Consider the following 13,691-nt stretch of genomic DNA (forward strand, 5'->3'; position numbering starts at 1 on the left):
CAAATTATTCATTTGGTAAATATAGAAGTTTACTGAAGAAAATATTAAGTTCTTCTAAAATTTTTTTTGCTGAAGTTTTAGAGAGAGCAAGAGATAAAGACTAAATTATTCAGTACTGGGCGCCTGGGTGGCTCAGTTGGTTAAGCAACTGCCTTCGGCTCAGGTCATGATCCTGGAGTCCCTGGATCGAGTCCCGCATCGGGCTCCCTGCTCGGCAGGGAGCCTGCTTCTCCCTCTGACCCTCCCCCATCTCATGTGCTCTCTCTCTCTCATTCTCTCTGTCTCAAATAAATAAATAAAATCTTTAAAAAAAATAAATAAATAAATAAATTATTCAGTACTTCAGCATTTGAGCCATATTTGCCATTGAAAAGGTAAAAAAAAATTACATGTATATATTGCTCTCAAATTCATTGTAAGCACTGAAATGAGGCATGAAGGAACATCAGTGATAACGACACATGGCATATGGGTTTTGTTACAAGGCCTATGGGCAAAAGATCTTCAGGTGGTCTCTTCAAACCATCATACAAAAATGGTATATTTGCTCTACTACAGTGAAAATATGAGAGAAAGAACAAATGTCAAGAAAGTATCCAGGGTGCCTGGATGGCTCAGTCGGTTAAGTGTCCACCTTTGGCTCAGGACATGATCTCAGGGTCCTGGGATCTAGCCCCACAGTGGGCTCACTGCTCAGCGGGGAGTCTGCTTCTCCCTCTCCCTCCACTCCACACGCCTGCTCACTCACTCTCTCTCTCTCTCACTCCCCTCAAATAAATAAAATCTTTAAAAAAAAGAAAAAGAAAATGTCCAATAACAGTACTTAACTGGTGATAGTAGTTTGTGAGGTAATAATAAAGAGCTTCCATCAAATATATGACACTTCCCAATTAATGCTTTATGCTGCAAAAGCAGTTCTGTACGAACTTTTCCATCCTCAATGTCCGGCATGTAGTCAATGTTGTACTTATATGTGACCTGCTGGGGGCGAGATGTCACTCGGAAATGGTTTGTGAATAGCTTTACAGGTCTACCCTGCATGCCTGCAAAAATGGAGTCACGTGTTAATAATGAAACAAGCTGACCAACCGCACCCAAAACAACATGGACATCCCGATACTGAGAGCCAAAGTTAGGCCAAACCAGGACATTAACTACCAAACATAAACATTTATATACACCTGGTGTCCAGACTGCGTACCATCCATTTAGATGGGTCCTACGTAAGCATACATTGAGAGTTAAAATAGAAGATTAAAATGTTTAACAATAACGAGATCAAAAGCAAAATCTCTAACACAAGGCTTCTGGGGGGGGGGGGTGAGCAGGGAGCCATAATGTAATAATGTAAACACTGTAATAATGCTTAGTTTAAAAAAAAAAAAAAATCTCAGTGGGTCCAAAGACCTGGGTCATTCTATCTTAGCAGCTCTAAAAGGAAAAGAGAAAAATGAAGAGTCCACCTGGACTCTAAAATAGGTCTTTGTTTCTGCAGAAGTGGGTGCTACCACAACAACCAGAACAGATAGGAGGGTACCTCCCCTCACAGCGATAGGATGAAGCCTCAGACCCACTCTTAAACACAAACCAGATCGAGGAGGGGAAAAGATGGCGGAGGAGTAGGAGACCCTATTCCAACTGGTCCCTGGACTTGAGCTGGATATCTACCAGACCACTCTGAACACCCACGAAATCAGCCTGAGATGTAAGAAGATCCAGATCTCTACACAGAGAATATCACAGACGATTGGTTTCGAGGTACAAAGCAGGGAGCCATGATTCTGTGGGCAGATATCAGAGGATCAACAGCAGCAGGGGATCCTACACCGCCGGTGAGCGACAGCCTCCCACGCTGGGGATGGGGCACAGATTCGCAGATTGGTAGCGGCAGGGCAAGGACTTTAGGGCAGCCCCTGGGATGGAAACCTGGTGCAGCAGGGTCACACAGGCGAACTGGGAGCGGCTGGCGGTTTTAGAAGCACAAAGGGCAGGGATGTGCCCTGACCTGGAGGAAGGACTGGGAGCGCTGCTGAGGGGCACACAACCCAGGACGCTGCAGTTTATGGCAGCACAGACAGAAATGGAGATAGTGTGGCCTGGAGAGCTCACTGAAGAACAGACTGAGATCTCTCTGCTCTGAGGCAGACGGTTGGAAATGGTCTCTTCTGCTCTGACTCTCAGAAGAGACGTGGAAAGCCGTCAGGGAAAGCCGCCAGAGAACAAAAGCCCCCAAAAAACGGTTCCCACTGAGCCCATCACCCGCCATGGGGGGGGCAGGGCAACTCTGCCCAAACAGGGTTGCCTGAGTAACAGCATGGCAGGCCCCTCCCCCAGAAGACAGTCTGGGAGAACAAGAGGCTGACAACCTTAAATCCCTATAAAACAGGTAAATCTTCCTTGGATTGTGGTCAATAATTTGGACTCTATACATTCCCTCAACCACCCATCAACAGAATGACTAGGAAGAGGAACCCCCAAAATAGGAAAGACTCAGAGATTATGATTTATGCCGCAGATTTACAAATGGATGCAGATATAACCAAGATGTCGGAGATGGAATTCAGGCTAGCAATTGTGAAGACAATGGCTAGAATGGAGAAATCAATTAATGGCAACATAGAGTCTCTAAGGGCAGAAATGAAAGCTGAATTGGCAGAACTTAAAAATGCTATCAATGAGATCCAATCTAATCTAGATAATCTAACAGCTAGGGTAAGTGAGGCAGAAGAATGAATTAGTGACCTGGAAGACAATTTAATAGATAAAAAGGGAAAAGAGGAGGCCAGGGAAAAACAACTCAGAATCCATGAAAACAGAATCAGAGAAATAAGTGACACCATGAAGCGTTCCAATGTCAGAATAATTGGAATCCCGGAGGGAGTGGAGAGAGAGAGAGGACTAGAAGATATATTTGAGCAAATCGTAGCTGAGAACTTCCCTAATCTGGGGAATGAAACAAACATTCGTGTCCAAGAGGCAGAGAGGACCCCTCCCAAGATCAAGGAAAACAGGCCAACGCCCTGGCATGTAATAGTAAAACTCGCAAATCTTAGAACCAAGGAAACCATCTTAAGGGCAGTTAGGGGGAAGAGATTCCTTACGTACAAAGGGAGGAACATCAGCATAACATCAGACCTATCCACAGAGACCTGGCAAACCAGAAAGGCCTGGCCAGACATATTCAGGGTACTAAACGAGAAGAACATGCAGCCAAGAATACTTTATCCAGCAAGGCTTTCATTTAGAATGGATGGAGAGATGCAGAGCTTCGAAGACTGGCAGAAACTGAAAGAATATGTGACCACTAAGCCGACCTTGCAAGAAATATTAAGGGGGGGGGGGGGTTTCTATAAAAAGAGAAAGACCCCAAGAGTGATATACAACAGAAATTTACAGGGACAATCTATAAAAACAAGGTCTTCACAGGCAACATGACAATTAATTCATATCTTTCAATAATCACTCTCAACGTGAAGGGCCTAAATGCTCCCATAAAACGGCACAGGGTTGCAGACTGGATAAAAAGACAGGACCCATCCATATGCTGTCTACAAGAGACTCATTTTGAACCTAAAGATACATCCAGACTGAAAGTGAAGGGATGGAGATCCATCTTCCATGCCAACGGACCTCAAAAGCTGGGGTAGCAATTCTTATATCAGACAAATTAGATTTTTTTTTTATTGTTATGTTAATCCCCATACATTCCATCATTAGTTTTAGATATAGTGTTCCATGATTCATTGTTTGTGCATAACACCCAGTGCTCCATGCAGAACAGACAAATTAGATTTTAAACTAAAGACTGTAGTTAGAGACATAGAAGGACACTATATCATTCTTTTTTTTTTTTTTTTTTAAAGATTTTATTTATTTATTTGACAGACAGGCCCAGAGATTAAGCAGGGGGAATGGCAGAGGGAGAGGGAGAAGCAGGCTCCCTGCTGAGCAGGGAGCCTGATGCAGAGCTTGATCCCAGGACCCTGGGATCATGACCTGAGCTGAAGGCAGACGCTTAAACAACTGAGCCACTCAGGCACCCTGACACTATATCATTCTTAAAGGGTCTATCCAACAAGAAGATCTAACAATTGTAAATACCTATGCCCCCAACAAGGGAGCAGCCATCTACATAAGCCAACTGTTAACCAAAATAAAGAGTCATATTGATAACAATACATTAATTGTAGGAGACCTCAGTACTCCACTCTCAGCAATGGACAGATCATCTAAGCAGAAAATCAACAAAGAAACAAGAGCTTTGAATGACACACTGGACCAGATGGACCTCATAGATATATACAGAACATTCCACCCTAAAACAGAATACTCATTCTTTGAGCACACATGGAACTTTCTCCAGAATAGACCATGTACTGGGTCACAAATCAGGTCTCATCCGATACCAAAAGATTGAGATTATTCCCTGCATATTCTCAGATCACAATGCTTTAAAACTGGAACTCAATCACAAGAAAAAAATTGGCAGAAATTCAAACACTTGGAAGCTAAAGACCACTCTGCTCAAGAATGTTTGAGTCAACCAGGAAATCAAAGAAGAACTTAAACAATTCATGGAAACCAATGAGAACGAAAACACATCGGTCCAAAACCTATGGGATACTGCAAAGGCTAAGGGGGGAAATACATAGCCAGCCAAGCCTCACTCAAATAAAATAGAAAAATCCCAAATTCACCAACTAACTCTACACCTTAAAGAACTAGAGAAAAAGCAACAAACGATGCCTAAGCCACACATTAGAAGAGAAATAATTAAGATTAGAGCAGAGATAATGAATTAGAAACCAGAAACGCAGTAGATCAACGAAACTAGAAGCTGGTTCTTTGAAAGAATTAATAAGATCAATAAACCACTGGCCAGACTTATCCAAAAGAAAAGAGAAAGGACCCAAATTAATAAAATTATTAATGAAAGGGGAGAGATCATGACTAACACCAAGGAAATAGAAACAATTATTAGAAATTATCAACAACTATATGCCAATAAACTGAGCAATCTGGATGAAATGGAGGCCTTCCTGGAAACCTATAAGCTCCCAAGACTGAAACAGGAAGAAATTGACAACCTGAATAGGCCAATAACCAGTAACAAGATTGAAGCAGTGATCAAAAACCTCCCAAAAAACAAGAGTCCAGGGCCTGATGGATTCCCTGGAGAATTCTACCAAACATTCAGAGAAGAAATAATACCTATTCTACTGAAGCTGCTTCAAAAATAGAAACAGAAGGAAAGCTTCCAGACTCCTTCTATGAGGCTAGCATTACCTTAATCCCCAAACCAGGCAAAGACCCCATCAAAAAGGAGCATTTCAGACCAACATCCCTGATGAATATGGATTCCAAAATCCTCAACAAAATCCTAGCTAATAGGATCCAACAATACATTAAAAGGATCATCAACCATGACCAAGTGGGATTTATCCCTGGGATGCAAGGGTGGTTCAACATTTGCAAATCAGTGTGGTAGAACACATTAATAAAGAGGAGAGAGAAGAACCATATTGTCCTCTCAATTGATGCAGAAAAAGCATTTGACAAAATACAGCATCCCTTCCTAATTAAAACTCTTCAAAGTATAGGGATAGAGGGAATATTCCTCAAGTTCATAAAATCCATCTATGAAAAACCCACAGCGAATATCATCCTCAATGGGGAAAAGCTGAGAGCCTTTCCCTTAAGATCAGGAACACGTCAAGGATGCCCACTCTCGCCACTATTGTTCAACATAGTACTAGAAGTCCTAGCAACAGCAATTAGACAACAAAAAGAAATAAAAGGTATTCAAATTGGCAAAGAAGAAGTCAAACTCTCTCTTTTCGCAGACGACATGATACTTTATGTGGAAAACCCAAAAGACTCCACCCCCAAATTACTAGAACTCAAACAGCAATTCTGTAATGTGGCAGGATACAAAAATCAATGTAATGCACAGAAATCAGTTGCTTTCTTATACACTAACAACGCAACTGTAGAAAGAGAAATTAGAGAAATGATTCCACTTACAAGAGCACCAAAAACCATAAGCTACCTCAGAATAAACCTAACCAAAGAAGTAAAGGCTCTATACTCTAGGAACTATAGAACACTCATGAAAGAAATTGAAGAAGACACAAAAAGATGGAAAAAGATTCCATGCTCATGGGTCGGAAGAATAAACATTAAAATGTCTATGCTACCCAGAGCAATCTATACCTTCAATGCCATCCCGATCAAAATTCCAATGACATTTTTCAAAGTGCTAGAACTAACAGTCCTAAAATTTGTATGGAATCAGAAAAGACCCCGAATTGCCAAGGAAATGTTGAAAAAGAAAAACAAAGCTGGGGGCATCACGTTGCCCGATTTTAAGCTATATTACAAAGCAGTGATCACCAAGACAGCATGGTACTGGCACAAAAACAGACATATAGACCAATGGAACAGAATAGAGAACCCAGATATGGACCCTCAACTCTATGGTCAAATAATCTTCGACAAAGCAGGAAAAAATATGCAATGGAAAAAAGACAGTCTCTTCAATAAATGGTGCTGGGAAAATTGAACAGCCACATGCAGAAGAATGAAACTCAATCATTCTCTAACACCATACACAAAGATAAACTCAAAATGGATGAAAGACCTCAATGTGAGACAGGCATCCATCAAAATCCTAGAGAACATAGGCAGTAACCTCGTTGACATCGGCCACAGCAACTTCTTTCAAGATACATCTCCAAAAGCTAGTGAAACAAAAGCAAAAATGAACTTTTGGGACTTCATCAAGATAAAAAGCTTCTGCACAGCAAAGGAAATAGTCAACAAAACAAAGAGGCAACCCACAGAATGGGAGAAGATATTTGCAAATGACACTACAGATAAAGAGCTGGTATCCAAGATCTATAAAGAGCTTCTCAGGGGTGCCTGGGTGGCTCAGTCATTAGGCATCTGCCTTCGGCTCAGGTCGTGATCCCAGGGTCCTGGGATCGAGCCCCGCATTGGGCTCCCCACTCCATGGGGAGGCCTGCTTCTCCCTCTCCCACTCCCCCTGCTTGTGTTCCCTCTCTCGCTGTGTCTCTCTCTGTCAAATAAATAAATGGAATCTTTAAAAAAAAAAAAAAGAACTTCTCAAACTCAACATCCAAAAAACAATCAAGTCAAAAAATGGGCAGAAGACATGAAAAGACACTTCTCTGAAGAAGACATACAAATGGTTAACAGATACATGAAAAAATGTTCATCATTAGCCATCAGGGTAATTCAAATCAAAACCACATTGAGATACCACCTTACACCAGTTAGAATGGCAAAAATGGACAGGGAAAGAAACAACAAATGTTGGAGAGGTTGTGGAGAAAGGGCAACCCTCTTACACTGTTGGTGGGAATGCAAACTGGTACAGCCACTTTGGAAAACAGTGTGGAGATGCCTCAAAAAATGAAAAATAGAGCTACCCTATGACCCAGCAGTTGCACTCCTGGGTATTTACCCCAAAGACACAGATGTAGTGAAAAGAAGGGCCATATGCACCCCAATGTTCATAGCAGCAATGTCCGCAATAGCCAAACTGTGGAAAGAGCCGAGATGCCCTTCAAGAGATGAATGGATAAAGAAGATGTGGTCCATATATACAATGGAATAGTATTCAGCCATCAGAAAGGATGAATACCCAACTTTTACATCCACATGGATGGGACTGGAGGAGATTATGCTAAGCGAAATAAGTCAAGCAGAGAAAGTCAATTATCATATGGTTTCACTTATTTGTGGAATATAAGGAATAGCATGGAGGACATTAGGAGAAGGAAGGGGAAAATGAAGGGGGGAATCAGAGGGAGAGATGAACCATGAGAGACTATGGACTCTGAGAAACAGGGTTTTAGAGGGGAGGGGGAGGGGGGATTGGTTAGCCCGGTGATGGGTATTAAGGAGGGCACGTACTGCATGGAGCACTGGATGTTACACAAACACAATGGATCGTGGATCACCACATCAAAAACTAATGATATATTGTATGGTGACTAACATAACATAATAAAAAAAATAAAATTAAATTAAAAAAACACAAACCAGCACCTCAGCACACGTTTAACGAGAACAATTCCCTAACACTGGGTCGTTCACGGCCAGCGTACCTGCTGTGGACTCTCTCACATGGTCCAAGTACCGTCGGGTATCCACCACGTGGTCTCGAAAAATGCCCCCAAAACGGTTTCTCTCCTTCACCGACGTTGCCTGCAGCGTAGCTACCAGGTGAGCTTCCTCTACATGGAAACAAATGTGAAAGCCACGAGTTTTATCGGATAAAAAAGGGGGAAAAGTAAAACAGAAAGGACAACATTAAATCCCAGCTATTAAGGAAAACTAAGTCAAGGTCACTGGAGGTACGAAAGAGGATTGTCAAAGGATCCAAACAACAGTATTTCAGTCACGGGTCACCAGGAAGGGGGGCTGTGACCCGGAAGCCTCTCCCAACAAGACCCCACTCCCCATCAGTGGCTGGCCGAGCCCCCACATTCATCGGTGCTCTGGCATTTGCCCTCATCAGGCACTTGTCCAGGGTGCAAGCTTCAAAGCAGAAACTTTGTCCCTTCTCTACCGGCTTTATCGGCCAATCACCTGGCACCACACTGCCCTCTCGTAGGCATCAGAAAATGCTGACTGACTGAACAGGCGGTTAAAAAAAAAAAAAAAAAAAATCTATGAAATGCTCTTGATACAAAACAACTGATCTATTCTTTTTATTAACAGCAACTGAGAAAAGCTCTATTTTTATCACATTGTAATATGCATACAGGTTTAAATATTTGATAGGTCGATATTTGGAGGACAGTGCAAAGCAGTCTTTCAAATACTGTGAAAGAAACCTATATCATCCATAAACCCTATACCCCTGAAAATGGCTAATACAGTCCATGCTCTGGGTGGCAAAAACTGGTTCTCTGCAAAATGTTACTTCTGGAAGCTATCATTCCTAGTTTATGAAGATCTTAGAAGATACCAAAGTCTGAATTTCTATGATAGAAAAACTAATTTTATGTAAATTTTTAAAATGCTTTTTATCAAATTCAACTAATTCCAGACACAGCCAGCAATCAAACTTACCACATTCAAATTTCAGTGAAAGAAAACAGTTGGCATCATTCATTAGTACTTGCTACATATAATGTACTTTACGTGAAGCATTAATCATAACTCTTCAGACAGGATATAGATGATAAAAATAGGTATTTTACTATTGTGTATTCACATTTATAAATTCATTTCATGGAGTCTGGATTTTGTATCAGTTTATTATAAAAATATCTACAACATAAGACACCAAAAGCAGAGACAACAGAAGCAAAAATGGACAAGTGGGAATTCAAACTAAAAAGTTTCTGTACAACAAATGAATCAGTCAACAGAATGAAAGCACTTACGGAATGGGAGAAGATATTTGCAAACCATATTATCTCATAAGGGGTTAATTTCCAAAATACATAAAGGAACTCCTGCAACTCAAGAGTGAAAAAAACCTAATATCCCATTTTTTTTTTTTAATTGAGAAAGGATAACACCCAGTTCTCCATGCAATACATGCCATCCTTAATACCCATCACCAGGCTAACCCATCCCCGTACCTCCTCCCCTCTAAAACCCTTAGTTTGTTTCTCAGAGTCCATAGTCTCTCATGGTTTGTCTCCCCTTCCCACTATACAAAAACAATGAATCATGGAACACTACATCAAAACTTAATGATGTATTGTATGGTGACTAACATAACATAATGAAATTAAATTGAAAAATATATAAAATAAATTGAGAAAGGATCCGAGTGGACATTTCTCCAAAGACCTAAATGGCCAACAGGTATATGAAACGATGTTCAAAGTCATCAGGAATTCATCAGGAAATTGCAAATCAAAATCACAATGAGTTATCACTTCCCATCTGTAAGTATGGTTGTTATATATATGAAAAGAAAAAAATCCAAAAACAAAGCAAAAAGACAGCAAGTGCTGATGAAGATGTGGAGAAATTTAAACCTTTGAGAATGCAAAAATGGCACAGCTGCTATGGAAAACAGTATGGAGATTCCTCAAAACACTTAAAAGTAGAACCACCATATAATCCAGCAATCCCACTTCCGGGGGATTCTTTCAGAAGAATTGAAATCAGAATCTCGAAGAGGTATTAGCACTCCCATGTTCACTGCAGCAGTATTAAAAATAGCCAAGCCCTGTAAACAACCTAAATGCCCACCAATGAATGAATGGGTCAAGTTAATGTGGTATATCCACACAATAGAATATTATTCAGCCTTAAAAAAAAAAAAAAAAAAAAGAGGGAAATCCTGCAATATGCAACAACAGGACCTTGAGGACATCATGCTAAGTGAAATAAGCCAATCCTAGAAGGACAAATACTGCATAATTCTGCTGATAGGAGACATCTAAAATAGTCGAACTCCTAGAAGCAGAGAGTAGAATGGTGGTGCTCAGGGGTGGGCTGAAGGAGGGATGGGGAGTTGCTAATCAACAGGTGTAAAGTCTCCATTACGCAAGATAAGTTCTAGAGATCTGCTATTCAACATTGTGCCTATAGTTAACAGTACTGTATCGTACACTTAGAACTATGTTAAACGATAGATCTCATGTTCTCTATTCTCACCATAATTGATAAAAATTTAAAACTTAATGGGGCACCTGGGTGGCTCAGTCCGTTGAGTGTTTGATTCTTGATTTTGGCTCAGGTCAGGATCTCCTCGTTGTGAGATCGAGCCCCACGTCAGTCTCCATGCTCAGCATGGAGCCTGCTTAAGATTCTCTCTCTCCTTCTCCCCCTCCACTCACTTATGCTCTTAAAAATTATATAAATAGGAGCAAATCAGAGAATCAGATCTGAGGTCTAACTGTATTAGCCAAATCCTTGGCTAATATAGGAGCCTTTGTGCTCACCTGTAAAATGATAGCCTTCCACCTATGAGGATAATACAATGCAGGGGACTGCTGAGGTGCTCAAGGAGCTGCTCAACCTCCCAGTGCAGTGATTTACAAACCCAATCATTTTCCTAGAATTCCTAGTTAACTTGGAGTTATTATATACAAACACACTGTCTAAATCTGAAAAGCAATTATATCAAACAATTGTCTAGACCGACTGTCATCAACCTCCATTTCTTTTCCATAAGCCTTAAAATACAGGGGGAATAAAATGCTGACCGAGTAGCTTGTTGCAGAAAAGAAAAATAGTTGCGGGCTGTATACTCTTCCCACCCTGCCGAACCCTATGGGAATCCTGAGGTTCTCTGCCTGAGTGTTATCACTGTGGTGCACCCTCACGGATTAAACCTCCCCTGCCCCTCACCATATCCCTCTCTTTTTATACCTGGAGGCTGAGGTGCTCTTCTTGGTCTTCTTCGTTGTGCAGGCTGAACCACTTGGCTTTTCCCTTGCAGTGGCTGGAAGCTAGGTGGAATTTGGCCAGTTTGCTGGGTCTGCATGTTTTGGGGAATAGTCAAAAAGAGTGGTGTTAATGGTATTTATTCATCACCCAAAAATTACTTGCCTGCCATGTGCTAGGCACTATCAGGGCATGAAGCATATTCCCTTATAAAGGCTCACATGCCAGTAATAGAAAAAAAAATGATTTATTTAGCTTTCACATGTTAATTGCCGGGGAAATGAAGAAAAATAGAAGTATAGAAAATTGGGTGTAATTGGGAAGGTGGGGTGTGAAGGGGGCTGGTTAAGTTAATGGAGGATGAAGCAGAGCCTCAGCAAGTTGAGACTGAATCGAAGACTTGAAGGAGAGTCACAAGGTTACACAAGCCACAGGTAGAGGAAAAAAAGAGCAAAATTTCTAAAGCAGAAATATCCAAGGAAGAACAAGATGGCCGCTGTGGCTGGAGCAAGGGGAAGAGAAGCAAGAGAAGTCAGAGAGGTTGTGGGAGGGAAGCCATTTTGAACAATGTGCCTCTGACTAAGAAAACAGGAACCCGTAGAGGGGAGGGTGTTGGGCAGAGGAGATGCACTGGCCGATTTATTGGGCTCTGTGCTGGGAAACATGAGGGAAAGACCAAGACAAAAGCAAGAAGACCAGTTAGGAGGCCATTTGCCGTGTCCAGCAAGGGATGCTCGTGGTTTGGACCAAAGAGTGGTAACAGAGGTGGTGAGACATTGTCAGATACCAGATTTTTTTTTTTTTTAATTGGGAGACAACAGCATTCCCTGGTTGTTTATGTGAAAGGTTTGAGAGGAGTCCAAGATGGATCCAAAGACTTGGCCCCAGCAACTGGAAGAATGGGGCTTCTTCCAATGAAGTGAGTGGGACATGTCTGGGATGGAGATATCTGTGGGGCGTCAGCTGCTTGTTTTGAAGTCACTCCCAAAGAGGAGTCACTGGCTAGGGCCAAGATATTCAGAAACATTTGCATCCACTCAGGTTGAAAGGAAGTCCATTTGCATATGTGAAAACACCTGAGAGGCAAGCAGTAGAGGAAAACAAAGCATCCTGCATAAAGGAGACTGAACAGGACTGAGCTCACCGGTGGCGGTGGCGCGGCGGCTCCAGGTGGCGCGGGCTGGGAGGGCGCCCATCCATGGGCTCTGCCTCGGGCTCGGGTCCTGGCTCGGCCCGACATTGCTGTCCTGAAGGTGAGGACCCTGAAGGGGACAAGCCCTGGAAGAGCACGGTTCTATTAGACATCTTTGTGAAACTAGTTGCCTGGTAACTTTCTACAAACTAGGGCTTTAAAGAAAGCGTCAGGTACTCATGACGCAGGTTTTCCGCTCACACCAACAAGACTGATAACTCTGAAGTTGTCAGAGAAGCGTCCTGTAGTAAAAGACAGGAACCTGGTAAAATATTCTTAAAAACTTAAGAAAAACTGTTGACTAGGATTCTTTTCCCCACACAAAGTGACAGGACACCATGGGTTACGGTGCTCGCTTGTAGGATTCAGGTGTGCACAGAATTCTCACCTACGATGTATCCCCATGGCACAGTGAGGAGCCCAGGTGTCCCCTGGACACTCGCCCCACCACACACACAGGCACACACACCCTGGAGCTACTGCAACCCGAACGGGTCTTCCGGACTCCGCTGACACAACTCACCTTCCTCCTCAAGAATTAGGCTCCTCTGCGGGTGACGTACCCAGTCCCTGTGGCCTGGGGTTCCTCTCCTCCAGCCCCACAGCGTCTGAGTACTGACATCCGTGGGGTCAGAGGGGCTAAAGCCTTTTCTCTCCGAAAGCGTTAGCCTTTTCCAAGACTGGCTCTGTACCCTGCTGTGGTCACCAAGTGGATGTAGGACCAGCCTAGCTGCCTTGCAGGATGCTCCCGCAATCAGCAAGACTGATGCCTGCCCAGTACCCACCCTCATTTCAATTTCAACCCTGCTGGCCTAACCCCTTCCGGCACCGCCTCCATCCTGCCCCGAATGAGGCCAACCTTGATGTTCACCTGGCAGGTTTACAGGTGTTCTGAATTTCAGTGGGATGGAAGTGGGCGATTCTGCCTGCTCTCTTGCCCCACCTTACCTCACCCATCAACCATCCCTGGATTAACCTGCCAGGTGACTTTAGGAAACACGTGCACTTGGAGTTCCAGAAACTTAGGCCCTTACCACTTAATATTTTAACCAATTCCCTGCTGTTGCCAATACAACTAAATTGCAATCACTGTGACTATCCTTGGACCCAAACCTAG

General features: G+C 42.6%; 1 protein-coding gene across 1 annotated transcript in view; it reads right to left on the reverse strand.

Moving 5' to 3' along the window:
- PIWIL3 (piwi like RNA-mediated gene silencing 3) overlaps window positions 1–12,582 on the reverse strand; it is a 29,348-nt gene extending 16,766 nt beyond the window's left edge. Inside the window, exons 1-5 of the mRNA XM_032395029.1 lie at window positions 12,527–12,582; window positions 11,368–11,476; window positions 10,938–10,959; window positions 8,133–8,261; window positions 829–1,043 (exon numbers count right to left, since the gene is read on the reverse strand). Of these exons, the coding sequence (XP_032250920.1) occupies window positions 829–1,043; window positions 8,133–8,261; window positions 10,938–10,959; window positions 11,368–11,476; window positions 12,527–12,582 (531 nt within the window). The remainder of the gene's footprint in view (window positions 1–828; window positions 1,044–8,132; window positions 8,262–10,937; window positions 10,960–11,367; window positions 11,477–12,526) is intronic.
- Window positions 12,583–13,691: the final 1,109 nt, after the last annotated feature.

This window comes from Phoca vitulina, unplaced genomic scaffold (assembly GCF_004348235.1).
Source record: "Phoca vitulina isolate PV1807 unplaced genomic scaffold, GSC_HSeal_1.0 scaffold82, whole genome shotgun sequence".
In the NCBI taxonomy this organism is placed as follows: domain Eukaryota; kingdom Metazoa; phylum Chordata; class Mammalia; order Carnivora; family Phocidae; genus Phoca; species Phoca vitulina.